The 17535-nt window shown below is 45.9% G+C and overlaps 1 protein-coding gene across 1 annotated transcript in view; it reads left to right on the forward strand.

Moving 5' to 3' along the window:
* The first annotated feature begins 562 nt into the window (after positions 1–562).
* Positions 563–17535, forward strand: part of LOC116942303 (glutamate receptor-interacting protein 1-like) — a 374480-nt gene continuing 357507 nt past the window's right edge. Inside the window, exons 1-2 of the mRNA XM_032954032.2 lie at positions 563–862; positions 1067–1220. Coding sequence (XP_032809923.2) covers positions 1166–1220 — 55 coding nt within the window. The 5' untranslated portion in view covers positions 563–862; positions 1067–1165. The remainder of the gene's footprint in view (positions 863–1066; positions 1221–17535) is intronic.

The raw sequence follows: 17535 nt of genomic DNA on the forward strand, positions 1-17535 counted from the left end.
AGCCTTTGTCAGACTGTTGGGGGCAAGTGCTGTTAGCGAGCATCTCTGAAGGCCGGCACGGCACACGGAGGAGGTGCGTGGCCAGCAACCACGCCCGCCCGCCCGCCTTTGTCTCCCCACTGGCGATGCACACAAACCGCACCGGGTACTCGTCTGAGGCTGAGTCGACCTAGGGGAGGGCCCGGGACCGTTTCGTCGCGCAGCGCGCGCTAACCGCTACACTACCGCTCCCCACTGCCGTGAGCGAGCGCGCACCCACGCACACACACGCACACACCCACGCACACTCACACCCACGCACACACTCGCGCACCCACACACACACGCACCCACGCACGCACCCACGCACCCACGCACACGCACACTCACACCCACGCACACTCACACACCCACGAACACTCACACCCACTCCCACACACTCGCACGACACCCCCCCCCCCCCCGACAGGCACACAGCGGCATGCGTGTTGGGGGTGCGGGAGGGGGGAGAGGTGTCGCCCTGCCCCGGTATTGCGATGCCCGAGTTATTCTTGTGCCCCGGGGCTTCCTCCGTCCGCCTCTTTCTTCCACAGCCGCCAACTCCGGGAGAACTGAGAGCGCGCGAGTGAGAGACGATCGGACGCGCGACTTCACAAACACGCGCGCCGCTCCCCCCTCCCCACCCCCTCTCTCTCTCTTGCACGATTGGCACGGTTGGCTACGTACGGCGCGAAAGAAGTTCAACACACGTACGAACACTGTTGTAGGGACACATCCCCCAGGAACCAGACACAGAGAGGTCGTGCGCGTCGCACTCGAGTGAACGTGATTAGACGGCGCATCATCATCCACTGCCTCCTACTAGCAGCAGCAGGGCAAACAGGTAAATGACCCCAGGTAAATCGTAACCCTTACACGCTTGCGAAGCTAAATGCACGTTCACATTGCACGTGCACCGGCATTGTTGTTTGAACAGCTTTGGCCAGCGTAGCTGTAACTATTGCGTCGTGATGGTACAATGACAATCGCTGCAAGTGACGCCTCTTGTTGTTGTTGTTGCTGTTATTGTTTCCCCACCTCCGATTAGCACGGTTTGGCTACGTACGGTGCGAAAGAAGTTCAACATACGTACGTGAGGAGGAGGGGCTATGGTTGGTGGCGAGTGAAGTGTTACTGTAAAAGCACAATGCCGGGCTGGAGGACAAAGCTGGGATCCTGCCTTCAGTTTCACCTGTTGGAGGGTGAGTGGGTGAGCGAGCGCGCAAGCTGTAGACTCGCTGTGTGCGCGCGTGTGTTGGTTTGTCTCAGTCTGTGTGTGTTCATTCATTCACGGGCAGGCAGGCAGGGTGGCGGTACAGTGGTGATAACACTCGTGGCTCACAGCAATAGTAGGGAAGGGGCCCTGGGTTCGAATTCCGACTCGGGCACCTTTCTGCGTTGGAGTTTTTCATGGTCTCTCGCCACCCCCCCCCCCCCCCTGTTCTGCGTGGGTTTCCTCCGGATTCTCCGGTTTTATCACACAGCTAAAAGCACATCTAAAAAATATCCCAATGCTGAAATACATCCTGCAAATGTCTAAATTGGGCTTACCCACAGCAGCAACGTCGCCCACCCTACTGCAACAAACCCCCTCATAAAGGAGTCTCGGGACTCGGTCAAGGCTTTTCTGAGTAAACTGGCATCATACATAAAATAGCTGTCCCGTGTTTTTTTACTGAATGTTTTGCTATGTGCGTGGTTGTCTCCCTTAAGAAGGCAAACAAAGTGAATGGGCTCCTATCTGCTTTTATAGATTTGTATTGCCTTATTTTTTGTTTAAACATACTTATTGAGCATAGGCACAAACATTTCTTTGGATGTGTTTTATCCAAATGTTCAATTTGAATGGAATTCATGTGAACTGGCTGGATGCAATACATCTCTCTATTATACTGCCAGGGTCCTCAAATATGGGAGGAGAGAGGGGAGGGTCCTGTAAATTTTCTGGATTTTTGAGTGTAAAAAAACAATTCCAGCCTTTATCAATCCACTAATGGATGAAGGCCTTCCCAATGCCATGTCGGCCATAGGATTGTATTTTTCATCATACTTCAACCACGCTGGTCAGTGCAGTTTGGCGAAGGGGGCGGAGTGAGTGTCGGGACAGAATCAGTGCAGACAGCACTTGCAACTGATGTTAGCTGTGGTCGGTTATTGAACTCGGGTCACCCCATTCACAATACAACTGCACCCTCTTGATCAGGTCGCACTCATTACACACAAAGTGCCTGCCACAAATGAACCACAATGCCTTGCGAATCTCGTCAAGGAGCATGAACCATCACGTGAACTCCGGTCATCCTAGCAGCAGTGGATTTTGGCAAGACATCGGATGTGCGTCTGCGGCCGTCTGGAATGCTCTGCCTTTCGATATTAGGAAGCCACTGGAACTATTCATTAGAACTGCTTTTTGTGTTTAGTTTGCTGTCCGTCCCCCACACCTCTGATTAGCGCTGTTGGCTACTTACGGTGCGAAAGAAGTTAAAACATACGTAGTATAATTGAAGATTTTATTTTCCCGTGAAAGGAAACCGGATAACCTGGAGGTATCCCGCATACTCGAGGAGATTCTCAAATATTTGTAGAGAAACTTCAATCGTAAGTAAAACTCAGTGTTTATATGGCGCCGTTCACACAAGGCCCCACGGCGCATTTGCTGCCACCCGTAGCCCGGCAGGTTGTTTCACGCACCATGGACCTTGCCTCCAAAGCTCTAGATTACAACAAGCGTTGACACAACCCATAGGCACCCACGGCCTTCTTGGGCGTGCATGATTAGCAGCAGCGTTGATTCAAACACAAGAAAACTGAGCACTCGTTTCGACGTACGGTGTCTCCTCAGGTTTGCTTGAATTAAAGCTGGCGAACTGCCAGACGTTATGGACAAGACTCCAATCTTTACGATTAGAATGCAAATCTGGGTACTTTATCTCGGCAACCCTCGACCAAACGTGGCTCATTTAAATTGCAACTGTCTTTAAAATGAACGGAGTGCATTCGCCTTTTAATGTCGCCCATTCCAACCCGGCTCATTTACACATGGTTGATGCTAATACAGGATCGGATTCCGGTCAGCCGTACGTGATACGATCGAAATTTGATTCATTTTAACGTGATTCGTTCAAAAGCCATTCATACGAAAAGCCATTAATTAGGTGTTTAATGACTCACCGTTTGAAATACAATGTATACGCGTGATATAGTTGTACGTGCATCAAATATGCATCAAATAATACATTATTTAGGATTTGTGCTAATTTCAGGCACATTATCCACCATGGGGTGGAGTGGTGCACTCTGGACGCCGGTAACTCGAGTTCATTGCCTGGCCCCGGACATCCTCACTGGACTTGTCTGTGCTTCCTACGGTGCCGGCATTGTGACAAATGGTATAACAACCACGTGACCAATATGGCATGAGGAGACCTACATCCAACAGGGGATCTGACACAGGGTTTAAAATGTATTTGCCTAAATTATTATGAATATTTCTAGCATTGCCTAAGCAATGTAGTAGATGAAGCAAGAAGTCTTGTCGGCAATTTCCTTTTCTTCAAACGGCAATGCAGTGCCTTGAATTTCTATGCGCATGAAATGAGAATTCAATGGACACTGTCTGTTTTATGCTATGTTATAATATAACACAACGCTTGAGTTGCTTGGCGCCTAAATGCGACCACCGCATCTCAAAGATACTAATTTAACAGCACATGTCTCTTTTCGCGAACCAATATTACAATTCATAAGCGGTTTATTTTGCGTTGGATGTATAAAATACAGGGTGCTTCAAAAAAATGTTAACACTTCGGAGGATTTGCAACAATACCATTAGAAATGTGCTGCCTCCGGGCTCTGGAGACCAGCTGGAGAAGATTCCAGGCCACGTGTTGACAACGATGGCGAACAAGCGGAGACTCTTTGACTTTTTGAAGCTATTAACATTACATTTGTTATCATGTTACAGTTTATTATCCGTTCTTTTTCTATTGAAAACGATAGTCCCATATAAGTGTTTAAACAATTTTGAAGCACCCTTTATATTTGTTTATTACCGACAATTCTCCACCAAGCGACGGAGCCAATGAAATCAAGTTGTCACGTGGGCAAATATGGCCAGGCGATTTTTTTTTTTAGCAAAGCGGAGTTTTGAAAAGTGAGCAAACATTCGGAGAATTGATATCAAAATACTAGCCTACATTAAAAATTGATTTGATGGGCTCTGTCAGGTGGTTTAGAATTATAGTTGACAAAAAGAAATCGACATTAAACATACACAATCTAACCTTAAAACAAACCAATGATGAATCATCTCAAGCTGCTGCTGTTTGTTGCAAGCAAGGACTTCCTTTGTCTCACACAATGCACTCCAGGCCCTTGAACACGCGTTGCACTGGAATTGAGATGTTGTGCTTTAGCGTTGTTACTTTGCTACCATAAGTGGATCTTTTCCTTTGTCCTCGAGGCGGCTTAACAGCGGAGATATCGCCTGGCGTGCGGTGCATGCAAACCGACCAGGGATGGCATTATCACACCTAATTAAGCTCACAGTACACGTGCGGACATTACCCTATGCAACATATCGTCGGTTATATCAATTTATACGTTCACGTCAAATGCTTAGCTGGACTTACGCGTATCTGCGCGTCTTCCCTCGTCATCGTCACATTTACCATCGCTCCGCACGGCCTACACATTCATTCGGGCCGGCCAGCCCTTTAGTCGTTCATTTATTCGCACGTTTCCCGTCGGAAGGCGCCAACGCAAGTTTATGGACGGTCACGGTCGTTGTCGCTGGGCATCAATCACTGGTCGGCCGCCGCGGCACGGCTGAATGTGTAACACGCAGGAATAGGGGGTAAGTGGGGGGGGGGCCCTGCTTAATGGAGTATTTCTTGTAATGTACGAGGGGTTGCAATAGATCTCTGACGTGGGATCGGCCACAGAGTGCCGGATAGCGGCTTCTTTGAAGTGGGGAAACTGGGACGGGTGGGGGAGAGGACCTTGGGAGGGAAATGGGAGGCGGGGCTGTGGAAAGATGTAGGAGCCTTGGAGGTGAGTGGCTATCAGAGCTTCGCAAGACGAATGAGCGTTCTATATACAGTGGCCCCGGCCGCTTACACATGCCTCTTGTGCTGTACAGCAAATTGCAGAGGAACAATGATGTCTTTGTTGCGACGTATCGCGGGTCCACTGCGCTAAACTGTGGACAGATGTCCCCGAAATGCGATCGCCGACTCCGTTAAGAGGGACGCAGTCCGCGACAGCGTTTGTTGTTGTGGGATCGTACCGAGAGATGGGAGAGAGGAGCCCACGGATTGGAGAACGTAATACACGCAGGTTAAAGACGTCAGTCCTTCGGCTGTTTTAGAATGGTCAGTGGGAACTAGGGAAAGAGACGTCTCTAGAAGGGGACGATGTTCTTGACTGCAGGAATGTAGACTTTGCTTCAGGGCTGCGAACAAAGATCAGCACTGCCAAACACTTTGTTCGAGCAGGGAGACCCTTTGACTCTTTGAAAGCAATACATGTAAATTAATGGGCATTGCTGCGCATTAATTCGATTGCACGTTGTACGCTGTGCATGCACGACTTTGCTTTCACAATGATGCACCGTATCACATGACCGCCTGACCTTTTGTAACTGAAATGCTAAATAAAAGCAATAACAAAAGGGGTCACGTGACCGGTGTAGGAATGTGATGATCAATATCAAGCATTTAGTGTGAATGTGCTTTCCAAATCCCACCTTTTATTTTGCTTTCAATTGAAGTTCAAGTGTGAGCGGGGTCTGTCTGGTGTGGCTGGGAAAACTCATGACACGAAATAATGCTTCAACTATAATTGTCTTCCGATATTCACAAATTTGACACTTTTCACACAGTGATGTGCTCTTAAATCGCACGCACATTCGCTCACTTACGTATAGACCACAGTGGAAGCGTTTACCTTTGTCCAGTCACGACCCATTCGTGGCACCGTGGTGCAACTCGTTTTGGGCGCCACGGTGGTGAAATGTTAACTACCTCGCCTGGTATACAGGAGGTCGTGGGTTCGATCCTGACGCCTGCTGCTGCTGTATATTTGGAGTTTGCATGTTCTCACCGTGGTCGCGTAGATTATTTTCCGGTTCCTCCGGTGTTTCCCTCCACATTTAGAATCAACGTCACGCGTTTAGAGAATTTGGCTGCTATAAAATTCCACACGATAAGCAACATATGTGTGTGTGTGTTGTGTGATTCTGGTTTGGTAGGTAGCGGTTTTTTGTCCTGCAAACGGATTTTATTTCTGTTGTTGCAGACAAAGCATGCAACAGTCGTGCAACAACACGTGTTTAGCCGCAGGATATTACAGAGAGTATTGTAGGATTACCGTAAAAAGAATGTGTGGTGTTTGAGTAGTACGGAAGTTGTTTTCTGTACACTTTAAAACAATATGTGGAGTATTTTTCCCCTCAAGTTACTTCAGTTGTATTTTGCGCATCATGTCTTGAGATGAAGAATCCGTTTGGAAATCCCCCCAAAGCAGAGTGCACCATTTGTGCCAGAGAATTGTCCGTGGAAACAAAAAAAAATTCGCCACAGGACTTCTTAAAATCGTGCAATTGGCTTTGGTATTCGTTGCACAGTAGGGGACACACGTTCTTACCACCAGCTGAAGGACACCTTAACTGCACGGTTCGGTTCCGTGAGTGAAGCACCCATTTGTAGTGGATGTGGAATAATAATTTCCACTACGGGTTAATATTTGTTTTTACTTCGGCGTTCTACATCTTGAAACAAGCGATACGTCCTTTTCAAATCTAAAATAACTGATGGGCTTTACAATCTCTGTGCCAAAAAAAGTATTTGCTCCGCATGAACTCACTAGCTAACGATAAAAAACAAATTTCAAGTTATAGGTTTTTTACAAGCAGTCGTTTTTTGTTCACATTATTTTTTAAGTGAAGGAAAGGTCGCCGGTTGGATTCCATCTCTCGGAGTGGCAGTTGAAACAATGGAGGCGAATGTCTGCCCAGCAGTGCAGGTGGTCACACCACAGTGTTGTGGGGTAAAGCGTGGGTACTGCCCACTTCATCCATGATGTCTGACCAGCGTGGAAGAGTAGGCCAAATACCCTCTAAGAGGGGCCTCACCAGAGCCCTCTCTCGTGAAAGCCCTTTTTGGTAGCAGTGGCGTGAGAAAGACATTGCAGAGCTGTGCCTTTTGAATTTTCAACCGATTGCAGTTCTCACTTCACCACGGTAATGAAAGACAAACATCACCCCGTAAAACCTTCAACAGATTGTTGGGGCAAGTGGTGTTAGCGACAACCTATGAAGGCCGACACCGCACACGAGGGGGTGGTGTGGCCAGGATCACGCGCGGCCGCATTTGTCTCTCCAGTGGTGATGTTTACACACCGCACCAGGTACTCATTTGAGGCTGAGTCGACTTAGGGGAAGCCCATGGCCGGTTCAGATAATTGTCCCTGTTTTCGGTGGCCATGAGCGTAAATTATATTCGGGTCTCCGGCTTCGTAGCGCAGCACGCTAACCACTACACCACTGCTCCCCACCACATTAATCATCATCGTAATATTGTGGTCAGCAAGAGCATCTGGTGGGAGGTTTATAGTGGATCTCTTGCGGAGAAAACGATCCCGGTGTCCAACGCTGGCTCATTCGGCAGAGGCAGACAGCGCCCGATGTTTAATTCATGTCGACATTCAAAACAAATCGGTGTTATCCTTGAATCGAGCGTTGTGTCTCTTGAGGATAGATCATTGTGCTGCCAGTGACCACCTACTTGTGCTGTGTAGGTTTTGTTTATACCGTGCTGTGTTAATGTCCCTCCATTTCCAGGTTGCACGTTAATATCATCATAATCTCTGGGTTCACTAACATGTATCGCACTTGGTTAATTTCACCATCTATTGGGGGGGGGGGGGGGGGAGTTAAACATTGGGGCTCGATATGCAGATACTGTCCAGTATGTCGATGAACTGTAACTCGACCAACAACAGATGTACAGTGAGGGAAAAAAGTATTTGATCCCCTGCTGATTTTGTGCGTTTGCCCACTGACAAAGAAATGATCAGTCTATAATTTTAATGGTAGGTTTATTTGAACAGTGAGAGACAGAATAACAACAAAAAAATCCAGAAAAACGCATGTCAAAAATGTTATAAATTGATTTGCATTTTAATAAGGGAAATAAGTATTTGACCCCTCTGCAAAACATGACTTAGTACTTGGTGGCAAAACCCTTGTTGGCAATCACAGAGGTCAGAGGTTTCTTGTAGTTAACCACCAGGTTTGCACACATCTCAGGAGGGATTTTGTCCCACTCCTCTTTGCAGATCTTCTCCAAGTCATTAAGGTTTCGAGGCTGACGTTTGGCAACTCGAACCTTCAGCTCCCTCCACAGATTTTCTATGGGATTAAGGTCTGCAGACTGGCTAGGCCACTCCAGGACCTGAATGTGCTTCTTCTTGAGCCACTCCATTGTTGACTTGGCCGTGTGTTTTGGGTCATTGTCATGCTAAAATACCCATCCACGACCCATTTTCAATGCCCTGGCTGAGGGAAGGAGGTTCTCACCCAATATTTGACGGTACATGGCCCCGTCCATCGTACCTTTGATGTGGTGAAGTTGTCCTGTCCCCTTAGTAGAAAAACACCCCCAAAGCATAATGTTTCCACCTCCATGTTTGACGGTGAGGATGGTGTTCTTGGGGTCATAGGCAGCATTCCTCCTCCTCCAAACACGGCGAGTTGAGTTGATGCCAAAGAGCTCCATTTTGGTCTCATCTGACCACAACACTTTTACCCCGTTGTTCTCTGAATCATTCAGATATTCATTGGCAAACTTCAGACGGGCATGTATATGTGCTTTCTTGAGCAGGGGGACCTTGCGGGCGCTGCAGGATTTCAGTCCTTCACGGCGGAGTGTGTTACCAATTGTTTTCTTGGTGACTATGGTCCCAGCTGCCTTGAGATCATTGACAAGATCCTACCGTGTAGTTCTGGGCTGATTCCTCACCGTTCTCATGATCATTGCAACTCCACGAGGTGAGATCTTGCATGGAGCCCCAGGCCGAGGGAGATTGACAGTTCTTTTGTGTTTCTTCCATTTGCGAATAATCGCACCAACTGTTGTCACCTTCTCACCAAGCTGCTTGGCAATGGTCTTGTAGCCCATTCCAGCCTTGTGTAGGTCTACAATCTTGTCCCTGACATCCTTGGATAGCTCTTTGGTCTTGGCCATGGTGGAGAGTTTGGAATCTGATTGATTGCTTCTGTGGACAGGTGTCTTTTATACAGGTAACAAGCTGAGATTATGAACACTTCCTTTAAGAGTGTGCTCCGAATCTCAGCTCGTTACCTGTATAAAAGACACCTGGGAGCCAGACATCTTTCTGATTGAGAGGGAGTCAAATACTTATTTCCCTCATTAAAAAGCAAATCAATTTATAACATTTTTGACATGCGTTTTTCTGGATTTTGTTGTTGTTATTCTGTCTCTCACTGTTCAAATAAACCTACCATTAAAATGATAGACTGATAATTTCTTTGTCAGTGGGCAAACGTACAAAATCAGCAGGAGATCAAATACTTTTTTCCCTCACTGTACATTGCAATGTATATAAATACATGAACCCCCTGCCCCCTCTGCTCTTTGCACCTGATTGGCTCACAAGTGACGACGTCACATTTATCCAGTGCCGGATTATTCTAGTAGCAAATGTAGCATATGCTGGACTAGCTCTATTACTATAGTAGTATACTGCCTTCAAATTTTATGAACGACTGGGTGTTTAAGGTTACCGATTTGTCATATTATCTGTCTGTATAGCAAATGAAAAAATACAATTACTTTACTGTGCAAGTAAAACATTTATGTGTTTTAATATTTATGTGTTTATTTTAAATGTAGGGCCCCTTTATAACATATGCTACAGGCCCCGCTTTAGCTTAATCCGGCACTGCACGTATCCCCCTCTATTTAAGACTCAAACAGGAGGAGGACTTCTCCACAACTCTGGCTGTCGCCTGATGAGGCTGCTTGTAATTACCGGCAAAACGTCGTACTCAGATTGTAGATGTTGTGGGTTTACTCTCCAACACATCGGTGTGCTGAATAAGTAACGAATTGGCACGTTTTGTTTATGCTACAAACCTTACTGATTGGCTGTGCCGGGTGGTGGCGGGTTTAACGACACATTTACATTTACGCGATCTAGCCCAAAAAAACCTCTATTATGGACTGCCCTGTATATTAATCGCATTTGGGTTGTTGACAAACGAGGTAAAGGCGCAGCCCTGCAATTGCCAGCTCACGCTACTGCTGGCGAGAAGTACCTTCCAATGGAGCGAACTATTCCGCGTTGACTGGGCAACGTTGGAAGAGCTGGGCGTACTCACACTTTACACTACCATACACAACCTGCTGGTCGAATTACTGTGTGGACCCATTTACATTGCCTGTGGGGGAGGGGGGGGATTTGGAAAATTTGCCCCATTGGTTCAACTACGCACGCCAGGAGAGGGAATCAGAGCGGCGACCTCTAAAGCCCAGTGTGTGAACCGGTACACCGCGGAAGCTCCCAGACAAACAAGGCGAGGTCCAATTTATGAACACAGTCGAATTCTCTTGAGCACCATTGGGTGGCCTCTTGAAGCCAGCAGTGTTCAGCTGGAGAAGCCCTGTGAAAAAAGCGAACCGAATCCATTGGATCCCAGCTACTGAGGACCTGGAGAAGGTTCTCCCATGAATGGGGCGACTCTGGTAAATGTCATGGGAAATTCAGCAGTTTAATCGCTGGCTCGGAAGGTCGGCAATTAAATCTTCTCCGAAGAAAAATCACTGTAGAGGAGTTGCGTAGCACGTGCTGCTCATGTAAAAAAGCTAGGTTGCAGCATGCGCTTGCATTAAAATAAACGCTGGGTGAAAGTAATGATCATTGACAGCACTTTGCTAATCCACTGCTGGATGAGTACCTCTCTGGACTTTTTTTGCCGTGAGGGTTGTTGGGCCATACCCCACCACATTGGTCAGTGTGTTCTCATAAAGGAGTGCCCAGGACCTGTTCATATATATGCTCACCACTCACGTTAGCCGAGGCCACGAATTAAACTCGGGCGCCGGGTCCACAGTGCGGCCCCCTTAATATCTGCGTCACCTGCGTCACCTGCCCAATCCCTGAAGGAGGCTATAGCCAGAATGTGTCATAACCGTTCACCTATTCGTGTGTAAGCTTCACAGTGCATTCGCCTGTGGTGGCACACAGGCTCATCGCTCTGCATGTGGGCGTTAGCTTACGCGTGGGCTTGCGGTGGCCCTGTGATGGATGATCTCCCGTCAACAATAATCTGTCATCGCTGGGTCCCTGCTCTCAATCTTGTTTGTTTTTGCAGTGTCTCGGGGTAACAGAAAAAAAGTGTAACTGGCAGCTTTGTCACTCCTGAACGAATTGCAGAAAAATCTATTCCGCTAAACTGCGAGTTGTGATTTTTTTGAAGCTCACATTGATCGTTTGCACAATCTCACTTTGCTGCTCTTTACGTGGTCCGAAAGGCATCTCTGTGTGATGCCTGGCACTCTAGACCATCTCTCACAAATGACAAGGCACCACGAGCTTTTGTTACTGAGAGCCACAAGGAATGTCTCGGATGCACCAAACGTGAGACTACCGTACAAAAGCGTACACATTTGCAATCAGAACGAGTATTTTCTTGGTGCAAAGCGGCCAGGCGTTTTGCCATTTGAGTTTCAGAACACATGGCTTAATTGATAAAAAAAAATCTCCATATTCACCTTCCTTGACTTATATATATTTACCAGGTTCTTTTTTCATAAGCGACCTGGCTATCACAAATAATAGCTCAACGAAGTGGCTCATCGTGTGGAATTTTATATAAGCCAAATACCATAAACGGATGTTTCTAAATGTGGAGGGAAAAATAGGAGAACCCAGAGAACGATCCACGCGACCACGGGGAGCAAATTCCAAATTTACAGGCATCACGGTGGGGATCGAACCCACGGCCTCCTGTTTACCGGGCAAGGTCGTCAACATCTCACCACCGTGGGTATGCCCCAGAGTGCTTCTGTAGCAGCTGTCAAAACAAAACAGCGTTGACACGATTTTCAAAATGAAACTTGAATTCATTATGCTTCACGTGTTCTTTTTCATGGTGTAAACTCACACATTCACATTTTTATAACAAAACAATTCCAAGGGTTTTTTGCTTTCACAAAAAGAACACCCACCCAATTTAACAAAACTGCTGACAAGTTTGCAAAGCTTTGTTTTTCAGGAGTCACGATCACTGGTATCCAATTACAGTGCGGTGGCCTACGATGATAACCATAATGTTGTTCACGTGTATTGTGTTTATTAAAGTAGGAAAACCTCAATTAGGTCTGAAGACACTTTCTCACAATTAACACATTCAGAATTATTGATTGCTTGAACAATTTCTTCATGGGAACAGCCTTTTTTTTTGCTCTTAAGAGGGAAGAAAGACAAGACAAAAATCTCTTGGGGCAAGTGCTGTTAGCGAGCATCCACGAAGGCCAGCACTGTGGCACGCAAAAGGCTGGGTGGTCAGCACCACACCCGGCTGCCTTTGTCTCCCTCGTGACGATGTTCGCACACCGCCATGAGGTGCTCATTTGAGGCTGAGTCGACCTAGAGATGCCATAGAACCAGTTCAGATATTCTCCAATGTTTATAGGTCGTGAGCGGAAATCAAACCCGGGTCGCCAGGTTTGTAGTGCAGCGTACCAACCGCTGCACTACCGATCCCCATAAGAGGAAACCCACACACAGAGAAACACATGTGAGAAAGCAACACTACAATTTTACACAAACATGTTATCAACACACGTGATTTGCAGGCAACATCATGCCCTGCAGTGTGAAGGTCTCTGTAATCCAATGTGCCGGTCTACCTGCGTGCACCACCATGCCTGGCGTCAGTGGCGTCTTCATTAGTTGGTTTTTCACCCCCGGGAGCGATAGCAACAAAAAAACTGCATGGATTTTTTTTTTCCCCCGACAGCTCAAAGCGGGAAGTGTATCGATGCTCGGGGTTTGACGTCTTATTAATAAATAAGCGTCGCTCCCAATAATTCCTCGATCCACCCCATGCTTGCTAGCGACCACACACACAGCACTTCTGTCTGGGGCAGTGCTGTGGCAGATTTAGCAACTCATAAAAATGAGAGGGCTGCTAAGTTAAAATTCCAGTCGAGGGTTAACTCAGCCCATTATTATTTCCAAGATCAATATAATGAGTGTTACTTTGTGTAAACTCAGTCTGGAGTGTACACAGTGTAATTTAAACCGATTTAATAGGAGGTACGTGCTTGGAATAAAACTGAGGTGGAAAGAGGAACACAGGGTTTATATCATATATTCAAGTTAAACCTATAAAAATGTTATTTCATATTCTTGGTTCTTTCGGTAAAGCCACGCAGAAGGGAAACAATAAAATTATAAAAATATCGTTTTATTTTTTATATTATTTTATTGTTTCCCTTCTACGTGACTTTAACGAAAGAACCAAGAATATGAATCCCTGCAGTCACGAAAGCTTTAAATCAAAATGTTATTTTATGTTACCAAGTAAGGCCCACTGAGCTATATAGCTATTTTTCAGAAGCAACCTTGCCACAAATGATAGCTCAACAAAGTGGCTTATCGTGTAGAAGTTTATAGGAGCCAAATACCGTTAATGCATGTTTCTAAATGTGGAGGGAAAACCGAAGGACCCAGAGAAAAATCCCCATGACCACGGGGCGAATATGCAAACTCCAAATATACAGGAGTTCGGGTCGGGATCGAACCCACGACCTCCTTTATACCAGGTGAGGTAGTTAACATCTCTCCACCGTGGTGCCCCAAGTTTAATTCCCTGAGATGTTTAGCCAGGTGTTTTTGTGTTTGTGCGAAATGTACTGTACTTCCTGTAAAACCCCCATTGATCTGAGGGAAACAAATACTTTCACTCTACACAGATAGGTGAGAGAGACATTTCAAACAGGAATGTGGAATTTCTATTGCACTGGTTCAGGAATGCAAATGGAGATGAGTAGCATCCAAGCAATGTTCATTGGGGTGCCACGGTGGCGAGATGTTAACTTCCTCGCCTGGTATACAGGAGGTCGTGGGTTCAACCCAGACCCTGACACCTGTATATTTGGAGTTGGCATGTCTCTCCCCGTGGTTGCATGGATTTTTCTCCGGGTCCTCCGGTGTTTCCCTCCACATTTATAAACATGCATTTACAGTATTCGGCTGATATAAATATCCACATGATGATAAGCCACTTCATTGGGCTATCAATTGTGGACAGGTCACTTCTGAAAAAGAGCTTAATTGCTCAGTGGGCCTTACCTGTGAAAACAAAGATAGTTGAGTTTATTGAATGACTTTTGGCCAAGAGTAGAGAGGAGACTGGGTCTTCCATTGCGAGGATGTGGTGCTCGCCTGCCAGGCTATGGTGGATCAAACATACGTGGGTGTTTTCCAGCAAGACCTGTTAATACATAAAGAACATTGATAGCTGTCCAACCATTCAATTTAATTGTCTGACTGCCAAAAATAAGTGACAATGTTTGTAGGTTGTCGAGTTGCTCATGGGAGAATTATTTTTCTTTGTAGAAAAAGCTTCTAAGGAAAAAAACACGTGACAACAGTTTAACAGCAATGATACTTGGCTCTAAACATGACACTTTGCTAATTGGTGAAAGCTGGGGAAATTATAATTGTTATTGCGTCGGCAATAATTAGCAGTGGTATTAATTTATTTGTTTTTTGCAGGAATGTAAGACACCTCCCCTTTTGGAACCATCACATGGCACTGGGATTTTAAGACCTATGCTGGATGTGCAGCATCGATTTGAATGATATATTGCATAAAACAATTCACATTCACCACTTAACACGCTAATTGTCACATGTAATCGTATACTTAATTTTGATTGGACATTCATGTGAACTTCTTTACCCTTCTGTATATACCAATCATTTATTGTGATTTTCTACCCCAATGCTACTTGGTTTGATGATCAAATTTTATCGTTAAAAAATTTAAGAAAATTATTTTAACAGACGCTGCGGGTTGCTCACTGCTGTTGGTGAGCCCACAACAATAGGGCACAACAGTGGCCAGCTGTTAACTACCTCGCCTCGTATACAGGAGGTCATGGGTTCGATCCCGACCCTGACTCTTGTATATTTGGAGTTTTGCATGTTCTCCCCGTGGTCACGTGGATTTTTCTCCGGGTCTTCCGGTTTTTCTCTCCACATGTGTTTCGAGTATTTGGCTGCTATCATTTTCCACATGATAAGCCACTTCGTTGAGCTATCATTTGTGATGGCCATGTCGCTTCTGAAAAAGAGCTATCTCCGTGGGCCTTACCTGGTAAAATAAAAAAAAATTGCTCAGTTTAAATTTTGATTTAAAGCTTTCGTGACTGCAGTAATTCATATTCTTAGTTTTTTCGGTAAAGTCACGTTGAAGAGAAACAACAAAATAACAAAATATATATAAAACAATAAAAAATTCTCACGACGTTTCGACCATAACTCAAACGGTCATCATTATGCAAACCGACACACCTGATGATGACCGTTTGAGTTATGGTCGAAACGTCGTGAGAATTTTTTATTGTTTTATATATATTTTGTTATTTTGTTGTTTCTCTTCAACGTGACTTTACCGAAAAAACTAAGAATTTGCTCAGTTTAGTTTAGAAAGTGAGAATGTCACTTTTCTGGGGCCAGACCGTTCACCCCGATTACTGCTAAATTGCCACAACTGGTTGCTTATTTTATGTATCCACTTAGGTGTGGTGATGGCTCGAGATGACCCACCAACCCGGAATTCAAGTGAATTCCCTTGCGATTGTGAGTCGATCGTTCTGCCAATGGTGCCAGCTGGCCAGAGAGTACGCGCTCAGAATAAAGTTACGCTGTGCAAGGAGCCTCGTGAATATGTACGATTACAATCGGGCTGCATCAGTGAAGCTGGCTCACGAATACAGGTGATTGCAAAACAGGGTTTTACACTGCCAACTGGTACAGAAAGTCCTAAGTTGACTGGCCTTTGGGCAATAAAATTCTTGCGAGTGAGTGAGTCACAGTCGAATTATTCATCAGAGTTTTAATAGAGTGTACACTTGGATGTGCGCGTGTGCGGCATGTACTTTGTATCTTTAACTTATTTTTCGCACTGTACGTAACCAACCACGCTAATCACAGGTGCTGAAGAGCGACTATAAAGGTGATGCCGCAAACGGTGTCTACTATATAAAAGACTGCCAAAGTGCATTTGTTAAATATATTTTTCATATATATATCAACAATATAAAACTTGTCTCTTGAAAATTTTTGACGTGCTTATCGTTTTATCCGCGCGTATACGTAGCATGGCGTGCACAGTATAACCACTCTGTATGTCGCACGCGCAGACGGACGCTGTTATGGTCCGTACATCCACGCTTGCGGACTCTTCTCTCGGTGACAGCTGGGGGTAGAATTCTGGGTTGTTGACCCTTGAGTGTTTCACTCAAACAAAAAAACACAAACGCCGAGCCATGTTCCTCTTGGACTGAACTATTTTCGGAAATGGTGTTGCATGGGACACAATGTTAGAGACATATTTTACAGAGCAGCGAAGAAAAAATACATAGTTTTTACAAAATACAGAGGCCTTCCCTGTTTACAGAATGACAGACACACGTATTGTTTTTTTTAAAAAAATGTGTTACAGTTGTGTGAGCTGTCGTGCAGCATTCATCTTCATCCGTGATCAATCCACTGCTGGATGAAGGCCTCCCCAAGCCGCCGCCGTCTCTCGTGGTTTTGTGATGGGAAAATATAATCGTGCAGCTGCACTATGGGTGCATCGGCCTGCCGTGCTTGCGTTATCAGGCAACGTTTGTTTAAGCAGTTCCGAGTTAAAATCTTGGTTGTTACTGACTGGTCAAATGAGTACCACTTAATCTCAAGCCAAGTGGTTGGTCTATGGAGAGAATGGCCCCGCCATACCAAACATTACACTGCTGATGAGACACCGATTGTTGAAACCGTAAAGAGTTTGCTTTTGTTGAACCGACAATACTGAAAAGTATGCACTCCCAGAAGGCCATGTGTTTGATGGGATGTGTAGTTGTTGTTTTTTTACGGGGTGGGACGGATGTGTGAAGGAGGTAAATTGTCTACTCATGCAATGCTCTCCACAGTTATGTGGCCTGGCTCCCCAACGCTCATTTGGGGGATGAGAAACAGTGCCATCGCTTGGCATTCCCTAATGATGGTGACCTGCACTGGGCCAATTGTGCGCAGCCAGCAACATTGTCACGCAGGAGAAAGAGCCGTGCCACACACAAAGCGCACACAGCGACACAAATACACGCACCCGGTTTGACACGGGGGGGGGGGGGGGGGTTTGCGGCCGATGCATTCACAGCTGCGTGGAGTGGTGGCGCACGTGCGTCGACCCTGGCAACCGGAATTCGATTCCGG

Source organism: Petromyzon marinus, chromosome 14, assembly GCF_048934315.1.
Source record: "Petromyzon marinus isolate PM22_M1 ecotype Great Lakes invasive population chromosome 14, UKy_Petmar_22M1.pri1.0, whole genome shotgun sequence".
NCBI classification, from domain to species: Eukaryota; Metazoa; Chordata; class Hyperoartia; order Petromyzontiformes; family Petromyzontidae; genus Petromyzon; species Petromyzon marinus.